A 15,627-nucleotide genomic window follows, 5' to 3' on the forward strand; every position below is an offset into this window, starting at 1 on the left:
AGTTTCGAAAGTAAAGTAGTGATGATGATGGCCTTGTAACTAAGAGACAAACACAAACACATACAGAGTTTCACTCTGCTTACTGGTGTCAGTTGGTATCACATACCTTTGCAAACTAAAAGGTATGATAGACATGATGAAAGACATCAGGACAACATGCTGCTCTTCATTGAACACTGCAAGTTTTAAGTGGCTTCAGACATTCAGTTACAAGAATGAAACAATATTCTAATGAACAGAGGGTAGAAATAGCAATCAATCCCCCAAAAAATAGTAAATCCAGTACTTGAAAACATAAAAGAAATAGGTCATATTTGACTTGAATTAACTAATCACAGACACTTCTGCCATTTAAAAAGACTATACTGAACAAAAAATATAAACGCAACATGCAACAATTTCAATGATTGTACTGAGTTACAGTTCATATAAGGATTTAAATAAATTCATTAGGCCCTACACTATGGCTTTCACATGACTGGGCAGGGGCGCAGCCATGGGTGGCCTTGGAGGGCATACGCCCACCCACTTGGGAGCCAAGTCCAGCCAATCAGACTAAGTTTTTTCCCACAAAAAGTGCTTTATTACAGACAGAAATACTCCTCAGTTTCATCAGCTGTCCAGGTGGCTAGTCTCAGGTAAAGAATCCAGACGTGGACGTCCTGGACTGGCGTGGTTAAACGTGGTCTGCGGTTGTGAGGTCGGTTGGACGTACCGCCAAATTCTATAAAGCGACGTTGGAGGCGGCTTATGGAATATAAATTAACATTCTATTCTCTGTCAACAGCTCTGGTGACATTCCTGAAGTCAGAATGCCAATTGCACACTCCCTCAAAACTTCAGACGTCTGTGGCATTGTGTTGTCTGACAAAACTGCACATTTTAGAGTCGCTTTTTATTGTCATCAGCACAAGGTGCACCTGTGTAATTATCATGCTGTTGACTCAGCTTCTTGATATGCCTGTCAGGTGGATTGATTATCTTGGCAAAGGGGAAATGCTCACTAACGTTTGAGAGAAATAAGCTTTTTGTGAGTATGGAACATTTCTGGGATCTTTTATTTCAGCTCATGGAACATGGGACTTATATTTTTGTTCAGCGTATTAAGACAAGTGAATTGAGAACCCATTTTTGAACCATGACCTTGTGTGATATAATGATGCTCCTGCTATTGTTTCAGTGACCCCTATAATAAGATACATCTCTGAACCACACCATAATGTCACGTGTTAAGTGCAACTATCTTCAGGCGATACTTTAAGGACAAAGGGAAGGAGTGTCTCTTCATATGGGTAGATCTTTCTTTAGAGTGTGTCCCAGTGTTCCAACGTGTCAGAGGTGCTGCCACCACGGAGCCATGAAAATCATCACTGTTCTCCTCCTCCTGAGCTTCTGCTGCCCTTTCTCAGGTAAACTGCTGTTCAAATCAATGAAAGGTTTTCTTTCCAATCCCCGGTGATGCTGATTTCTGGCATATGGAGTAGTCTACTATTCTGATCTTTTAATGTTGGAGCTCTTGCATATTTTTATATCATGTTACTTAGTTCTATAGGTTTTAGGTCATTTCATATGAATTCCTATCTTATAATATGACTACTACAACAAATACACTCATTTAGGGTTTAGATGGAGTGCCAATTCCATTTTCTAGCTTTTTCAAATAATGTTTTACATTTCATTCTGATATTTCTCATAGTGAAACCAAGTTGACAGACCAACTGCTCAGCATTCCATTGGACTGTAATGTTTGTTATAGCTGAAACAAAAACTACCTGGAATACTTTCCATTCATGTTTTTGTCATTTGCCACACCAGTTTTTAGAAATGTAGAGAAAGATGATGTTGTTCATATTTAAAATAGATGCTCTGAAGTGCTATGTGTGCAGCTCCACCACAACCAATGACGCATGCAACCAGTCATCCCAAACCTGCCAGACACCCCTTGACACCTGCATGACCACTGTGGACACATTTGGTGAGAGTACTTGGAAACCTAAGTGACACCAATTACAGTAGCCTAATAGGAGTAGAAATGCATTGATCCCATGGAGAGGGGAATTGATAGGTGAATTAATAAATGAAAAAGTGGAGCTTATTTATTTGTATGGTAGTCTATTCCAGACAAAATAACCATACCTGGTGAACAGATTTGAGAATTTAGAAGTGTGTGTAAATACTACAAACCCCCAAGGTGCCTTATTGCTATTATGAGCTGGTTACCAACATAATTAGAGCAGTAAAAATAAATGTTTTGTCATACCTGTGGTATACGTCAGCCAATCAACATTCAGGGCTCGAATGACCCAGTTTAAAATAGTAAAGATGCATTATTTCCCTTTTCTATCCACAGACAAAATAAAGGCCATAGGGAAGTATTGCGCCAGTGTGAGGACCTGCAAAGGAGCAGCGTCAGGGGCCTCAGTGGATGCGAATGGCAATGGGAACCAAGTCACCTGCTGCTCCAGTAACCTTTGTAACATCAACGGAGCGACTGGTGTTGGGCTAAGCACACTACTGACTCTGGCTGTGTGTTGTAGCCATGCTGTGCTCAGCATTCTCTGGCTGCTCTGAGAATTAATGGATGACCTCATAGCATGGGGGAATTCAAGCATAGCCTGCCTCTAGCACAATAGGCAACAATTTCACTTAATATTTACAGTATATTTCATTTAGCAAACTAATACAGCGCTCATATATATTGTTTTGTATTTATATTGAATTAATGTGACAATGTTGTGCAGTAATAAAAGGTATGTATTGTATTTATATGGCTTTGGCTGTGATGTTTTGTATTGTGTTAAATAACTGTGCTAAATAGTTTGGCCCTATGTGAAGAGAATAAACAAAGATGAAATTTTGGTAAAAAAAGTAAACTGGTTTTATGTTTGCTCTACAGCTGGTATACATTTGCATTGACTCCTCCCATAGAAGTGACGTTTAACAACATATAAACATATGTCCCGCCCTTTTTCATTCCCTTTCCGCTAAAATTTAAGTAGTAAGTCAACGTGTCTAAGGTGCTCGGTTCTTCTTCTGAAGCTAAGGCCCTGAATCCGGCGACTAGCACAACTAAAATTAGGCATCCGTCGCCCAAACTATAAAATCTACATAGAAAGATGGCATCTGTATCTGAACTCGCTTGTATTTACTCTGCCCTCATCCTCCACGATGATGAAGTCACGGTCACAGTAAGTCCTGCTTTCATTACCTGCATACAATGGCGCCTTGGCTCGCCTCTGTATCTAACCAGGCAGATTTGGAAGACTGGTTCTTGTCGTTAGTGCCGAGGTAGTGTCCACGTGAATACGAAGTGAGTGTACGCTAGTTCTATAATTGCCGGTAACTGTCCAAAATGATAGCTTACTAGCCGGCAATGTCAGTAGTTAGCTAACATGCTATCAGCTAACGTTAGTTAGCCGGTGCCGCAGTCACCATCTTCTATTCTAGCCAACAATGTGCTGTTGCTTGAGGCTTTGCTACTCTAGCCTGCAAACTAGCTAACCCCAGTGCCTTAGTCAGATCTGTTTATGGCAAATTGCAAGTTAACCAACGTTGACTATTCGGCACATTTATTTGCCCATATCTTCTTGGCGCTAACTTTAGCATGTTAACGCTGGTAAACGGTCACATGTGAAAGCGATGAAGGCAGCCACCGTTGGCTGTAGTTTCTTCCCACTTTGGCTTTTGCCAGTTGCCAGTTAACTTGTTTACTAACCTGACAAAGGCTAAACAACACCAGTCTGATGGTCGTTTTGGCTTCATGGTTGTAGGGGTCAGTGACGTCTAATCTAATATTTCTCCATGTGTTTGCAGGAAGACAAACTGATGGCTCTCATCAAGGCTGCCAATGTGACGATTGAGCCTTTCTGGCCCAGTCTGTTCTCCAAGGTGAGTGAAGCCCTTTTCTCATCACCTTACACACATACAACAGGGTTATGGATTTGTTATTGGGGAATTCTCAGTGGAGCTTCCAATTTATTCCTTCAGTGTCATCCACACATTCCTTCATTCATATATATATATATATATATATATATATATATATATATATATGGTGTAAGACCTCCCGTCTCTACTAGTTTACTGTGGTGTGTGAACTTAATTTTTTTGTGTGTGTATATATATATATATTTGATTTATTTATTGCTTTCTGTAAACGATTATACTCGGACATGTGGTAGTCATTCATGTGTTAAAGGCTACACTGTCTGACCCTATCCTGCTTCCTGATTGTGTTACAGGCCCTGGCCAGCGTAGACATTGGCAGCCTGATCTGCAATGTGGGTGCAGGTGGTGGAGCTGCACCTGCCGCTGGAGGTGCTGCACCTGCTGCAGACGCACCAGGTAACAAAGGCCTTGTTTGGACAGAAATAGTATTACTAGAGCGTTGGTTATGTAATTATCACCCCAGCATGTGTTTATTCCAGAGATTGATGCCCACAGCACTAGTCCCCCCCCCCCCCCCCCCCCGCAATTTGTTTAATTTGTTAAAATGTTTACTCGTGATGGAAACCTGGAGGTTTTTATTCCATGCATGAATATATTCATGTCTAGACTAGAGGTCGACCGATTAATTAGGGCCGTTTTGTAGTTTTCATAACAATCGGTAATCTGCATTTTTGGATGCCAATTATGGCCGATTACATTGCACTCCACGAGGAGACTGCGTTGGCAGGCTGACTAGCAGTTACGCAAGTGCTGCAAGGAGCCAAGGTAAGTTGCTAGCTAGCATTAAACTTATAAAAAAACAAATCTTAACATAATCACTAGTTAACTACACATGGTTGAGGATATTACTAGTTTATCTAGCTTGTCCTGCGTTGCATCTAATCAATGCGGGGCCTGTTTATCATTGAATCATAGCCTACTTCACCAAACGGGTGATGATTTAACAAGCGCATTTGCAAAAAAAGCACTGTCGTTGCACCAATGTGTACCTAACCATAAACATCAATGCCTTTCTTTAAAATCAACACAACAAAACAAAAAATTTACCAGCATATTTAGTTAATATTGCCTGCTAACATGATTTTCTTTTAACTAGGGAAATTGTCACTTCTCTTGTGTTCAGTGTAAGCAGAGTCAGGGTATATGCAACAGTTTGGGCCGCCTGGCTCGTTGAACTGTGAAGACCATTTCTTCCTAACAAAGACCGTAATTCATTTGCCAGATTTTTACATAATTATGTGTGCTGATGCCATACCTTGTTTTCCTGCATTACAGCCAAGGAGGAGGAGAAGAAAGAGGAGAAGAAGGAAGAGTCAGAGGAGGGTTCCGATGACGACATGGGCTTCGGTCTTTTCGACTAAACCAGTTTTTGTAACAAATAAAATCGAAGAAACTGGCAATATTTGTGGTTTCCTTTGAGCATCTTGGGTACAAGAAGTGTGCTTCATGAGATCACCTGTAAACAATATAATCTAATGGGAGGAATAGTTTACCCTAAAATTGATTTGAGCTAAGGCATGTACGTTTTAGTCTACATAAGATATTACCAAATAGATGGGTGATTTGAAATCAACACCCATTTTATTTCACAGCACACAAGGAAAACACACTTCTGAAGACAAAGAACGATACATTTTATTAGTTTAAGGAACTGTACAGGTTATTCTTCCTGAGAATAAGTTATACCCAAAACAAGCGGTTTGAGATTGTACACATGATAGGGACATTAAGGTCTAACAGTCTGGAGAGGCAGAATCTGTAAACCAGGGTCATTCATTGGGCACCAAACAAAAATTGAACAAGTAGGGACTACCTGAAGTTGTCCAATAAGTGATGCTTATTTTCCATTGCAAAATGTTTTGCTACAGTGTGCCCAAATGAATATGACCCAGGCCATGGGGCTCAAACCAAAGAAGCAGAAAGGTTTAACTTGGGGCTCTATTCAATCCGTATCGTGGAAGTTCAGCATTACTGGGGTGGCAAGTCGCTCTGGATAAGAGCATCTGCTAAATGACATGTTATAGTAGGCTCAATCTAAAAATACATTTCTATTGTGCAATCTAACGCTTTATTGATCCAGATTGAATAGAGCACCTGGTTTAAATATACAAAAACAGTTTGATAAGGGAATGGCTAGCAATGGGACAGGTTTTTACTGTATAACTATTGGATGATTCAAATCATTTGGCACGTGATAGTCCATCTTCACTGTGGAACTTAAATGCGCCTCCCCCTTAACATTTCAATCCCAGAAAAATATATTTATTTGTATATTTACTATTAGTTAACTTAAAAAGTGGCATGTGACATGTCTGTTAAAACAAAATGTATTTTATTCGCTGTGTCGAGAGGTGCCTGAGTCATGTAAGAGGATGAAAAAATGAGCTTCCAAAATATATAATTTTAGTGGAGTGTTGGGATGAGCATTATATGCTGTGATACTGTAGGATAGGGAAGGTAAGTGTTTTAACATAGATCTCTTAGAAACACAATGTTAATCATTGCCATTTATAGCTTGTAGTTCTTCAATGGTTCAGATGTTCCAGTTAGAATAACATCTGATAATTATAATTATTAGCCACCTGGAAGAAGACGTCTGACGTGAGCTGAACTTCACCTCTGGATAAAAAAACAAACGAGACGCAGCCAAATCTAATAAAACAAGAGTTTGTATGTAACTGATCTCCAACCACCCATGGATCCTGGAGTGCAGCGACAGACAAAACAAGTCTATAAAAAGTTTTTAGGAGGGGGGTGGAAGGGTACGATCAGGTCGAGTGTCCACTTCGGTCTCTGTCCTGTAGTATCAGGAGCTCTGATCGAGGTGTGAGCTGAGCAGTCTTGACTTGTGACATTGTGCAGTCTATGATTGCTATGGGAGCTGAAACCAACCAGCTCTATTTCCACAGCAGACTCCCTTCCCTCTGTTATATCCCTCCCCTCAGAGGTCTTCCATGCCCAGGGAGCTAGGAGCCGGAGGGGGCTAGTGTGACCCCCGGGACTGGGCATGGATCATCTTGAGCCGGGCCTGGTCAATGACATCCAGCAGGTTCTTGGCATCCACAGCCAGGGCATGTGCGGCAGTCAGCATTTGTTTCTTGTAGTCCTGCTGCAGGCTGGTGAGGACATACTGCTGGGCCAGCTTCATCTTGTTGATCAGCTCGGCCAGGTCAGAGTTCAAGAGCTTCTGGGCCATCTCAATCTGCAGAGGAAGAGCCGGACAGGAGTTAAAGAATACACAATAGACAACTGTCTTTACATAACTTATTTTGTCCTCAGACACAATAGGACAACAGTCTTGAGTATTAACAGACAGGCAATATGTTCATCACCTCTCTGTGTGTGCTTGCTGGTAACACTGGTATGGTCTCGTCCACTGTGGCCAATAGGGTTCTCAAAGCTAGTCCCACCTCCTGTGGAAAAAAAATAACCAGGATATCACTAATATAAATAAAAGCTCCAACGGCTGAGAATTCAGTGTCCCTCGACAAGAGAAATAATACCATTCCCTCTTGAGGAATGATCACCAACATGACAATGATTCAACAATAAACTTATCATTCATGTCCTCTCTAGTGGGTTTGTACTAAGTCAATTTGGATGAACGTGTCTGCTAAGTGGCTTATATTATTATAGCCTCACCTTGACCATAGGGACGTACTCTTCTGGAGGGGCTGGCTGGATCTTACTGGACATCTCTATAACAGCCTTGACCAGGCCCGTCACGTTCTCATACACCTTGTCGTTGGAGCGGTCCAAGTTGGCCGTGGGGGGAGGGCTGATCTCCTGAGGCTGGATCTACACACCACAGAGATGGGGATGAGCTGGTTCACATACAACATAGTGAGGAAAGTGAATCTTTCTCCTTCAAATCATTTGAGTGAATCTATTATGATAAAATGTGTGATTATGCTGATCTAATGGGACCCAATTGAGTGTCAGTGTTCTAGAGAAAATAAGCTTGGTGATTTTGTCTGACTTGATTTTTGATGAGTGGATGAACAGAAGTGTCCCAGCTGTCCTATCCACTGGAACCACAAGGTGGTGTAAAGCTAAAATGGGTTTGTTTCTGTAACCACTAGCAGCCAGCAATTTATAGATGAATCAAGTAGTTTACAAAGTGAACACTAGATGACAGTATTTGCCAGAATTACTGTAACTCGATTCACAATATGAGAGCATACAATCTCTGAACATGGTTGTGAATGATGTGTGATGAATTGGACAACCCAAAACAGACATCTAGACACACACACACGCCACAGTCCAGAGAGGAGGCAGATGGTGTTGTACTATAATCTACTAAACTACAGTTAGTAATGGTAACTATGACTACACAGCCCAACATGCATCACACCATACCACAGGGAAGAGAGTCATCAATGGAGCCCTAAATATATTTATTATTACTCCCACTAATTCATTTGACATTAGTACTATGACTGACAAACGAGCCAACACAGTAATTTGGTCATTACTGAAATGACTGCCACTGAATACTAGAATGATTTGCTTTGTTTATGGCTTTCTTTGCCAAGCCTCACTGGTTTTAGAACATGGGCCTGGATGAAGTGGCCTCTAGACACTGATCTAAGACCAGTTTGTGTTGCCCCCTCTAATGGTTACAGTTAGGATTCAGGGAGAGTAAAGTGATCTTAAGGCCAATGCCACTATGCTAAGAAGGTTTGATGACTCCTCCTGTACAGTGGTAGAGAATGTGTTATTAGAGCGCTCCCTAGTGGTCAGACAGTGACTGACAAACACAGAGCTCTTACCCTCCAGGGCTAAAGGGCAACAACAGTAGGTTGGTGCAGAGGCAAAACAAGGGAGGGCGAGCGGGAGGGAGAGGGGGATGCAGGGAAAACAGAAGAGAGAGAAAGGATTAACACTGCAGAACAGAAGGCAAGAGGCAATGCATGCAATGCATCAACACAATATAAGCAGATAGGGTCGTGTTCATTAGGGCGCACCGTTTTAAAACACTTTACAATGGAAAATGAAAACGGGCATTTTTTACTGGACAAGTTGAGATGAAACAGCCTGAAACAGGAGATACTAAGTGATAAAGGCCTGAGTGCTAGTTGGATGTTGCACTGAGAAAAAGATCAAAAGGTCTGCACTCTATCGTATTCAGAGTTGCTGTATTGTATTGTTCATCATGACGTTAGCTTTCGCCGGGCCAACTGAGCAGGGAGTCTATAACCTTTGATCAAGCATTTGATCCAGGATCATGATCAAAAGACGGTGAGAAAGGAGCTTTGGATTCACTGGGTTCTGTCTTGTTAGGAAGCACTGTGTTTTCCTTGGGCTTCTCTATACTCCACTGTACTACAAGCCTCTGTGTTTTAATTGGGTTTTATTTTCATAGCTAGAAGAAGAGTGGCCTCGCTAAGGGTCTCCTTTCAAACTGCCTGCTTGGAAAGTTACGAGAGAAAAAGCACTCTCTCCATTCCAACAGTCTTAATTTCAATGGCTTCTCTCGAAATGGACGGTTGTTGCATAACTAGGATCCAAAATAAAAGCCCAGAAAGTGTGGTTTACCGTGGGCCTTTTCTGGGCTGGCTTGGCAGCGTCTGTCTGGGTGGAGCTGTGTGGCAGAAAGGTCATGACCCTGGTGGTTGTAGGGGTGGATGGTGGGGTCAGAGTGGGATGATCTTTATCTAAACCCCCCCACCCCCCATGAGAATAATAGATTGTCAGGAAGAAAAAAAACTGCCTCTCGTTTTATGTTTTGGGACAGTCATTGTATATTTTAGATTCCCATGGACAAGCATGGTGCTGGGTATGTACAGTACATTTGGAAAGTATTCAGACCCCTTGGCTTAATAAGGCTGTAATATAACAAAATGTGGGAAAAGTCAAGGGGTCTTAATACTTTCCGAATGCACTGTACATGTAAGTGTATGTGTGTGTTCTAAGTGCAGATAAGTGTATGTGTGTGTTCTAAATGCAGATAAGTGTATGTGTGTGTGTCTTGTGTAAGTGTGTATCTCTATATCTGTCCATGTGTCTAAGTACCATCTCTGTCAGAGAGATGGGCTTTGGGTTGTGCTAGCCTTGCTCTGTGCTGTCTGAGACTGGGCAGAGAGAGAGGGAGGGAGAAAGAGGGCTTCAGAGCTGCGCTGACCTAGGAGCCCCGTTCTGTTCTGCCGACTAGGAGCAACTTTACCCGCCTGGGCTCCTGGTGAACCAGGGGAAATACTGACATGTTTTCAGAGCTTTTCCATTCAGATCCCATTCTGCTCTGAATCTGGCTATAGGTTCCAGTTCTCACAGCTCTTGAATTAACTGAGATGACGTAGTTTACGTAAGAACATAAAAGGAAGTGGTGATGGCCAGGTGAGAAAGAGAAAGCATGCTTGAAACAGCTGCAGCAACTCATAGCAGTCAAAAGCACATGCATTGTCTCATTATTGAAGTGATGCTCTCTTTCTCATACAACGTTATGGTGGTATTTCAGGCTCATGGGTTCAGACTCAGAGTTTTTCCCTGACTGTGACCTAACCAAGAGAAACTCTAGGCCCTGCAACTCCTCGGTATGAGTCATGTAGTCTGGTCCCAGATCTATTTGTGCCATTTTGCCAACTCCTAGACAGCCTCTTATGGGAGTTGGCAAGATAGCACAAACAAATCTAGGACCAGGCTAAACCAAGCTATGTTTTGTGTAACAGTGACCCTGGAGTAAGACATTAAGACAGTGTTGTCTTGTTGCTGTAACAGTGACCCTGGAGTAAGACATTAAGACAGTGTTGTCTTGTTGCTGTAACAGTGACCCTGGAGTAAGACATTAAGACAGTGTTGTCTTGTTGCTGTAACAGTGACCCTGGAGTAAGACATTAAGACAGTGTTGTCTTGTTGCTGTAACAGTGACCCTGGAGTAAGACATTAAGACAGTGTTGTCTTGTTGCTGTAACAGTGACCCTGGAGTAAGACATTAAGACAGTGTTGTCTTGTTGCTGTAACAGTGACCCTGGAGTAAGACATTAAGACAGTGTTGTCTTGGTGGTGTGTTGCTATGATGGTGACCCTGGAGTAAGACATTAAGACAGTGTTGTCTTGGTGATGTGTTGCTATGATGGTGACCCTGGAGTAAGACATTAAGACAGTGTTGTCTTGGTGGTGTGTTGCTATGATGGTGACCCTGGAGTAAGACATTAAGACAGTGTTGTCTTGGTGGTGTGTTGCTATGATGGTGACCCTGGAGTAAGACATTAAGACAGTGTTGTCTTGGTGGTGTGTTGCTATGATGGTGACCCTGGAGTAAGACATTAAGACAGTGTTGTCTTGGTGGTGTGTTGCTATGATGGTGACCCTGGAGTAAGACATTAAGACAGTGTTGTCTTGGTGATGTGTTGCTATGATGGTGACCCTGGAGTAAGACATTAAGACAGTGTTGTCTTGGTGGTGTGTTGCTATGATGGTGACCCTGGAGTAAGACATTAAGACAGTGTTGTCTTGGTGGTGTGTTGCTATGATGGTGACCCTGGAGTAAGACATTAAGACAGTGTTGTCTTGGTGATGTGTTGCTATGATGGTGACCCTGGAGTAAGACATTAAGACAGTGTTGTCTTGGTGGTGTGTTGCTATGATGGTGACCCTGGAATAAGACATTAAGACAGTGTTGTCTTGGTGGTGTGTTGCTATGATGGTGACCCTGGAGTAAGACATTAAGACAGTGTTGTCTTGGTGGTGTGTTGCTATGATGGTGACCCTGGAGTAAGACATTAAGACAGTGTTGTCTTGGTGGTGTGTTGCTATGATGGTGACCCTGGAGTAAGACATTAAGACAGTGTTGTCTTGGTGGTGTGTTGCTATGATGGTGACCCTGGAGTAAGACATTAAGACAGTGTTGTCTTGGTGGTGTGTTGCTATGATGGTGACCCTGGAGTAAGACATTAAGACAGTGTTGTCTTGGTGGTGTGTTGCTATGATGGTGACCCTGGAGTAAGACATTAAGACAGTGTTGTCTTGGTGGTGTGTTGCTATGATGGTGACCCTGGAGTAAGACATTAAGACAGTGTTGTCTTGGTGGTGTGTTGCTATGATGGTGACCCTGGAGTAAGACATTAAGACAGTGTTGTCTTGGTGGTGTGTTGCTATGATGGTGACCCTGTAGTAAGACATTAAGACAGTGTTGTCTTGGTGATGTGTTGCTATGATGGTGACCCTGGAGTAAGATATTAAGACAGTGTTGTCTTGGTGGTGTGTTGCTATGATGGTGACCCTGGAGTAAGACATTAAGACAGTGTTGTCTTGGTGGTGTGTTGCTATGATGGTGACCCTGGAGTAAGACATTAAGACAGTGTTGTCTTGGTGATGTGTTGCTATGATGGTGACCCTGGAGTAAGACATTAAGACAGTGTTGTCTTGGTGGTGTGTTGCTATGATGGTGACCCTGGAGTAAGACATTAAGACAGTGTTGTCTTGGTGGTGTGTTGCTATGATGGTGACCCTGGAGTAAGACATTAAGACAGTGTTGTCTTGGTGGTGTGTTGCTATGATGGTGACCCTGGAGTAAGACATTAAGACAGTGTTGTCTTGGTGGTGTGTTGCTATGATGGTGACCCTGGAGTAAGACATTAAGACAGTGTTGTCTTGGTGATGTGTTGCTATGATGGTGACCCTGGAGTAAGACATTAAGACAGTGTTGTCTTGGTGGTGTGTTGCTATGATGGTGACCCTGGAGTAAGACATTAAGACAGTGTTGTCTTGGTGGTGTGTTGCTATGATGGTGACCCTGGAGTAAGACATTAAGACAGTGTTGTCTTGGTGGTGTGTTGCTATGATGGTGACCCTGGAGTAAGACATTAAGACAGTGTTGTCTTGGTGATGTGTTGCTATGATGGTGACCCTGGAGTAAGACATTAAGACAGTGTTGTCTTGGTGGTGTGTTGCTATGATGGTGACCCTGGAGTAAGACATTAAGACAGTGTTGTCTTGGTGGTGTGTTGCTATGATGGTGACCCTGGAGTAAGACATTAAGACAGTGTTGTCTTGGTGGTGTGTTGCTATGATGGTGACCCTGGAGTAAGACATTAAGACAGTGTTGTCTTGGTGGTGTGTTGCTATGATGGTGACCCTGGAATAAGACATTAAGACAGTGTTGTCTTGGTGATGTGTTGCTATGATGGTGACCCTGGAGTAAGACATTAAGACAGTGTTGTCTTGGTGGTGTGTTGCTATGATGGTGACCCTGGAGTAAGACATTAAGACAGTGTTGTCTTGGTGGTGTGTTGCTATGATGGTGACCCTGGAGTAAGACATTAAGACAGTGTTGTCTTGGTGATGTGTTGCTATGATGGTGACCCTGGAGTAAGACATTAAGACAGTGTTGTCTTGGTGGTGTGTTGCTATGATGGTGACCCTGTAGTAAGACATTAAGACAGTGTTGTCTTGGTGATGTGTTGCTATGATGGTGACCCTGGAGTAAGACATTAAGACAGTGTTGTCTTGGTGGTGTGTTGCTATGATGGTGACCCTGGAGTAAGACATTAAGACAGTGTTGTCTTGGTGATGTGTTGCTATGATGGTGACCCTGGAGTAAGACATTAAGACAGTGTTGTCTTGGTGATGTGTTGCTATGATGGTGACCCTGGAGTAAGACATTAAGACAGTGTTGTCTTGGTGGTGTGAGTGTTGCTGTACCTTGACCCCCTCGTTGTAGCTGTCTACAGGGTTGAGGCTGGCCAGACTGCCCAGGTGGCTGGGGGCTCCAGGACGAGGAGGCTTCTTAGGAGGGGCCACATGCTCTGAGAGGAGAGAGAGAGGGAAGATAGTTAATGTTTTGTGTGTGTGAGTGAGTGAGTGAGTGAGTGAGTGAGTGAGTGAGTGAGTGAGTGAGTGAGTGAGTGAGTGAGTGAGTGAGTGAGTGAGTGAGTGAGTGAGTGAGTGAGTGAGTGAGTGAGTGAGTGAGTGAGTGAGTGAGGAGAGAGAGTATATGTGTGAGAGGGAGAGTGAGAGAGTATATGTGTGAGAGGGAGAGTATATGTGTGAGAGGGAGAGTGAGAGAGTGTATGTGTGAGAGGGAGAGAGTGTATGTGTGAGAGGGAGAGTGAGAGAGTATATGTGTGAGAGGGAGAGTGAGAGAGTATGTGTGAGAGGGAGAGTGAGAGAGTATATGTGTGAGAGGGAGAGTGAGAGAGTGTATGTGTGAGAGTGAGAGAGTGTATGTGTGAGAGGGAGAGTGAGAGAGTATATGTGTGAGAGGGAGAGTGAGAGTGTATATGTGTGAGAGGGAGAGTGAGAGAGTGTATGTGTGAGAGGGAGAGTGAGAGAGTATGTGTGAGAGGGAGAGTGAGAGAGTGTATGTGTGAGAGGGAGAGTGAGAGAGTATATGTGTGAGAGGGAGAGGGAGAGGGAGAGAGTGTATGTGTGAGAGGGAGAGTGAGAGAGTATATGTGTGAGAGGGAGAGGGAGAGAGTGTATGTGTGAGAGGGAGAGTGAGAGAGTATATGTGTGAGAGGGAGAGGGAGAGAGTATATGTGTGAGAGGGAGAGAGTATATGTGTGAGAGGGAGAGAGTATATGTGTGAGAGGGAGAGTGAGAGAGTATATGTGTGAGAGGGAGAGTGAGAGAGTATATGTGTGAGAGGGAGAGGGAGAGAGTATATGTGTGAGAGGGAGAGTGAGAGAGTGTATGTGTGAGAGGGAGAGTGAGAGAGTGTATGTGTGAGAGGGAGAGTGAGAGAGTATATGTGTGAGAGGGAGAGGGAGAGAGTATATGTGTGAGAGGGAGAGTGAGAGAGTGTATGTGTGAGAGGGAGAGTGAGAGAGTATATGTGTGAGAGGGAGAGTGAGAGAGTATATGTGTGAGAGGGAGAGAGTATATGTGTGAGAGGGAGAGTGAGAGAGTATATGTGTGAGAGGGAGAGTGAGAGAGTATATGTGTGAGAGGGAGAGAGTATATGTGTGAGAGGGAGAGTGAGAGATTATATGTGTGAGAGGGAGAGAGTATATGTGTGAGAGGGAGAGAGTTTATTGTGAGAGGGAGAGGGAGAGAGTATATGTGTGAGAGGGAGAGTATATGTGTGAGAGGGAGAGTGAGAGAGTATATGTGTGAGAGGGAGAGTGAGAGAGTATATGTGTGAGAGGGAGAGTGAGAGAGTATATGTGTGAGAGGGAGAGTGAGAGAGTATATGTGTGAGAGGGAGAGTGAGAGAGTATATGTGTGAGAGGGAGAGAGTGTATGTGTGAGAGGGAGAGTGAGAGAGTATATGTGTGAGAGGGAGAGTGAGAGAGTATATGTGTGAGAGGGAGAGAGTATATGTCTGAGAGGGAGAGAGTATATGTGTGAGAGGGAGAGTGAGAGAGTATATGTGTGAGAGGGAGAGTGAGAGAGTATATGTGTGAGAGGGAGAGTGAGAGAGTATATGTGTGAGAGGGAGAGTGAGAGAGTATATGTGTGAGAGGGAGAGTGAGAGAGTATATGTGTGAGAGGGAGAGTGAGAGAGTATATGTGTGAGAGGGAGAGAGTGTATGTGTGAGAGGGAGAGTGAGAGAGTGTATGTGTGAGAGGGAGAGTGAGAGAGTATATGTGTGAGAGGGAGAGAGTATATGTGTGAGAGGGAGAGTGAGAGAGTATATGTGTGAGAGGGAGAGTGAGAGAGTATATGTGTGAGAGGGAGAGAGTATATGTCTGAGAGGGAGAGAGTATATGTGTGAGAGGGAGAGTGAGAGAGTA

The 15,627-nt window shown here is 43.3% G+C and overlaps 3 protein-coding genes across 16 annotated transcripts in view; 2 read left to right on the forward strand and 1 right to left on the reverse strand.

Annotated features, from left to right (window-relative positions):
• The first annotated feature begins 1,334 nt into the window (after window positions 1–1,334).
• On the forward strand, window positions 1,335–2,861 carry lypd2 (Ly6/PLAUR domain-containing protein 2). The gene is given in 3 exon segments (NM_001140919.1): window positions 1,335–1,409; window positions 1,862–1,975; window positions 2,351–2,861. Coding segments are annotated over 3 exon segments (387 nt in total). The 5' UTR covers window positions 1,335–1,357; the 3' UTR covers window positions 2,572–2,861.
• A 77-nt stretch (window positions 2,862–2,938) lies between these two features.
• Window positions 2,939–5,348, forward strand: rplp1 (ribosomal protein lateral stalk subunit P1). Its single transcript, XM_014142696.3, has 4 exons — window positions 2,939–3,188; window positions 3,814–3,888; window positions 4,242–4,344; window positions 5,224–5,348. Exons 1-4 carry the CDS (start codon window positions 3,117–3,119, stop codon window positions 5,307–5,309), a joined length of 336 nt encoding a protein of 111 aa, XP_013998171.1. The 5' UTR covers window positions 2,939–3,116; the 3' UTR covers window positions 5,310–5,348.
• A 210-nt stretch (window positions 5,349–5,558) lies between these two features.
• The window catches only part of LOC106570401 (focal adhesion kinase 1), a 211,937-nt gene continuing 201,868 nt past the window's right edge, over window positions 5,559–15,627 (reverse strand). For all 14 annotated transcript variants that reach the window (XM_082961240.1, XM_082961238.1, XM_082961237.1 and 11 more), the window contains 4 exons: window positions 13,594–13,697; window positions 7,591–7,746; window positions 7,281–7,361; window positions 5,559–7,150 (listed from right to left, as the gene is read on the reverse strand). In XM_082961240.1, the coding sequence (XP_082817366.1) occupies window positions 6,932–7,150; window positions 7,281–7,361; window positions 7,591–7,746; window positions 13,594–13,697 (560 nt within the window). In that variant the 3' untranslated portion in view covers window positions 5,559–6,931. The remainder of the gene's footprint in view (window positions 7,151–7,280; window positions 7,362–7,590; window positions 7,747–13,593; window positions 13,698–15,627) is intronic.

Source organism: Salmo salar, chromosome 14 (assembly GCF_965601325.2).
Source record: "Salmo salar chromosome 14, fSalSal1, whole genome shotgun sequence".
NCBI classification, from domain to species: Eukaryota; Metazoa; Chordata; class Actinopteri; order Salmoniformes; family Salmonidae; genus Salmo; species Salmo salar.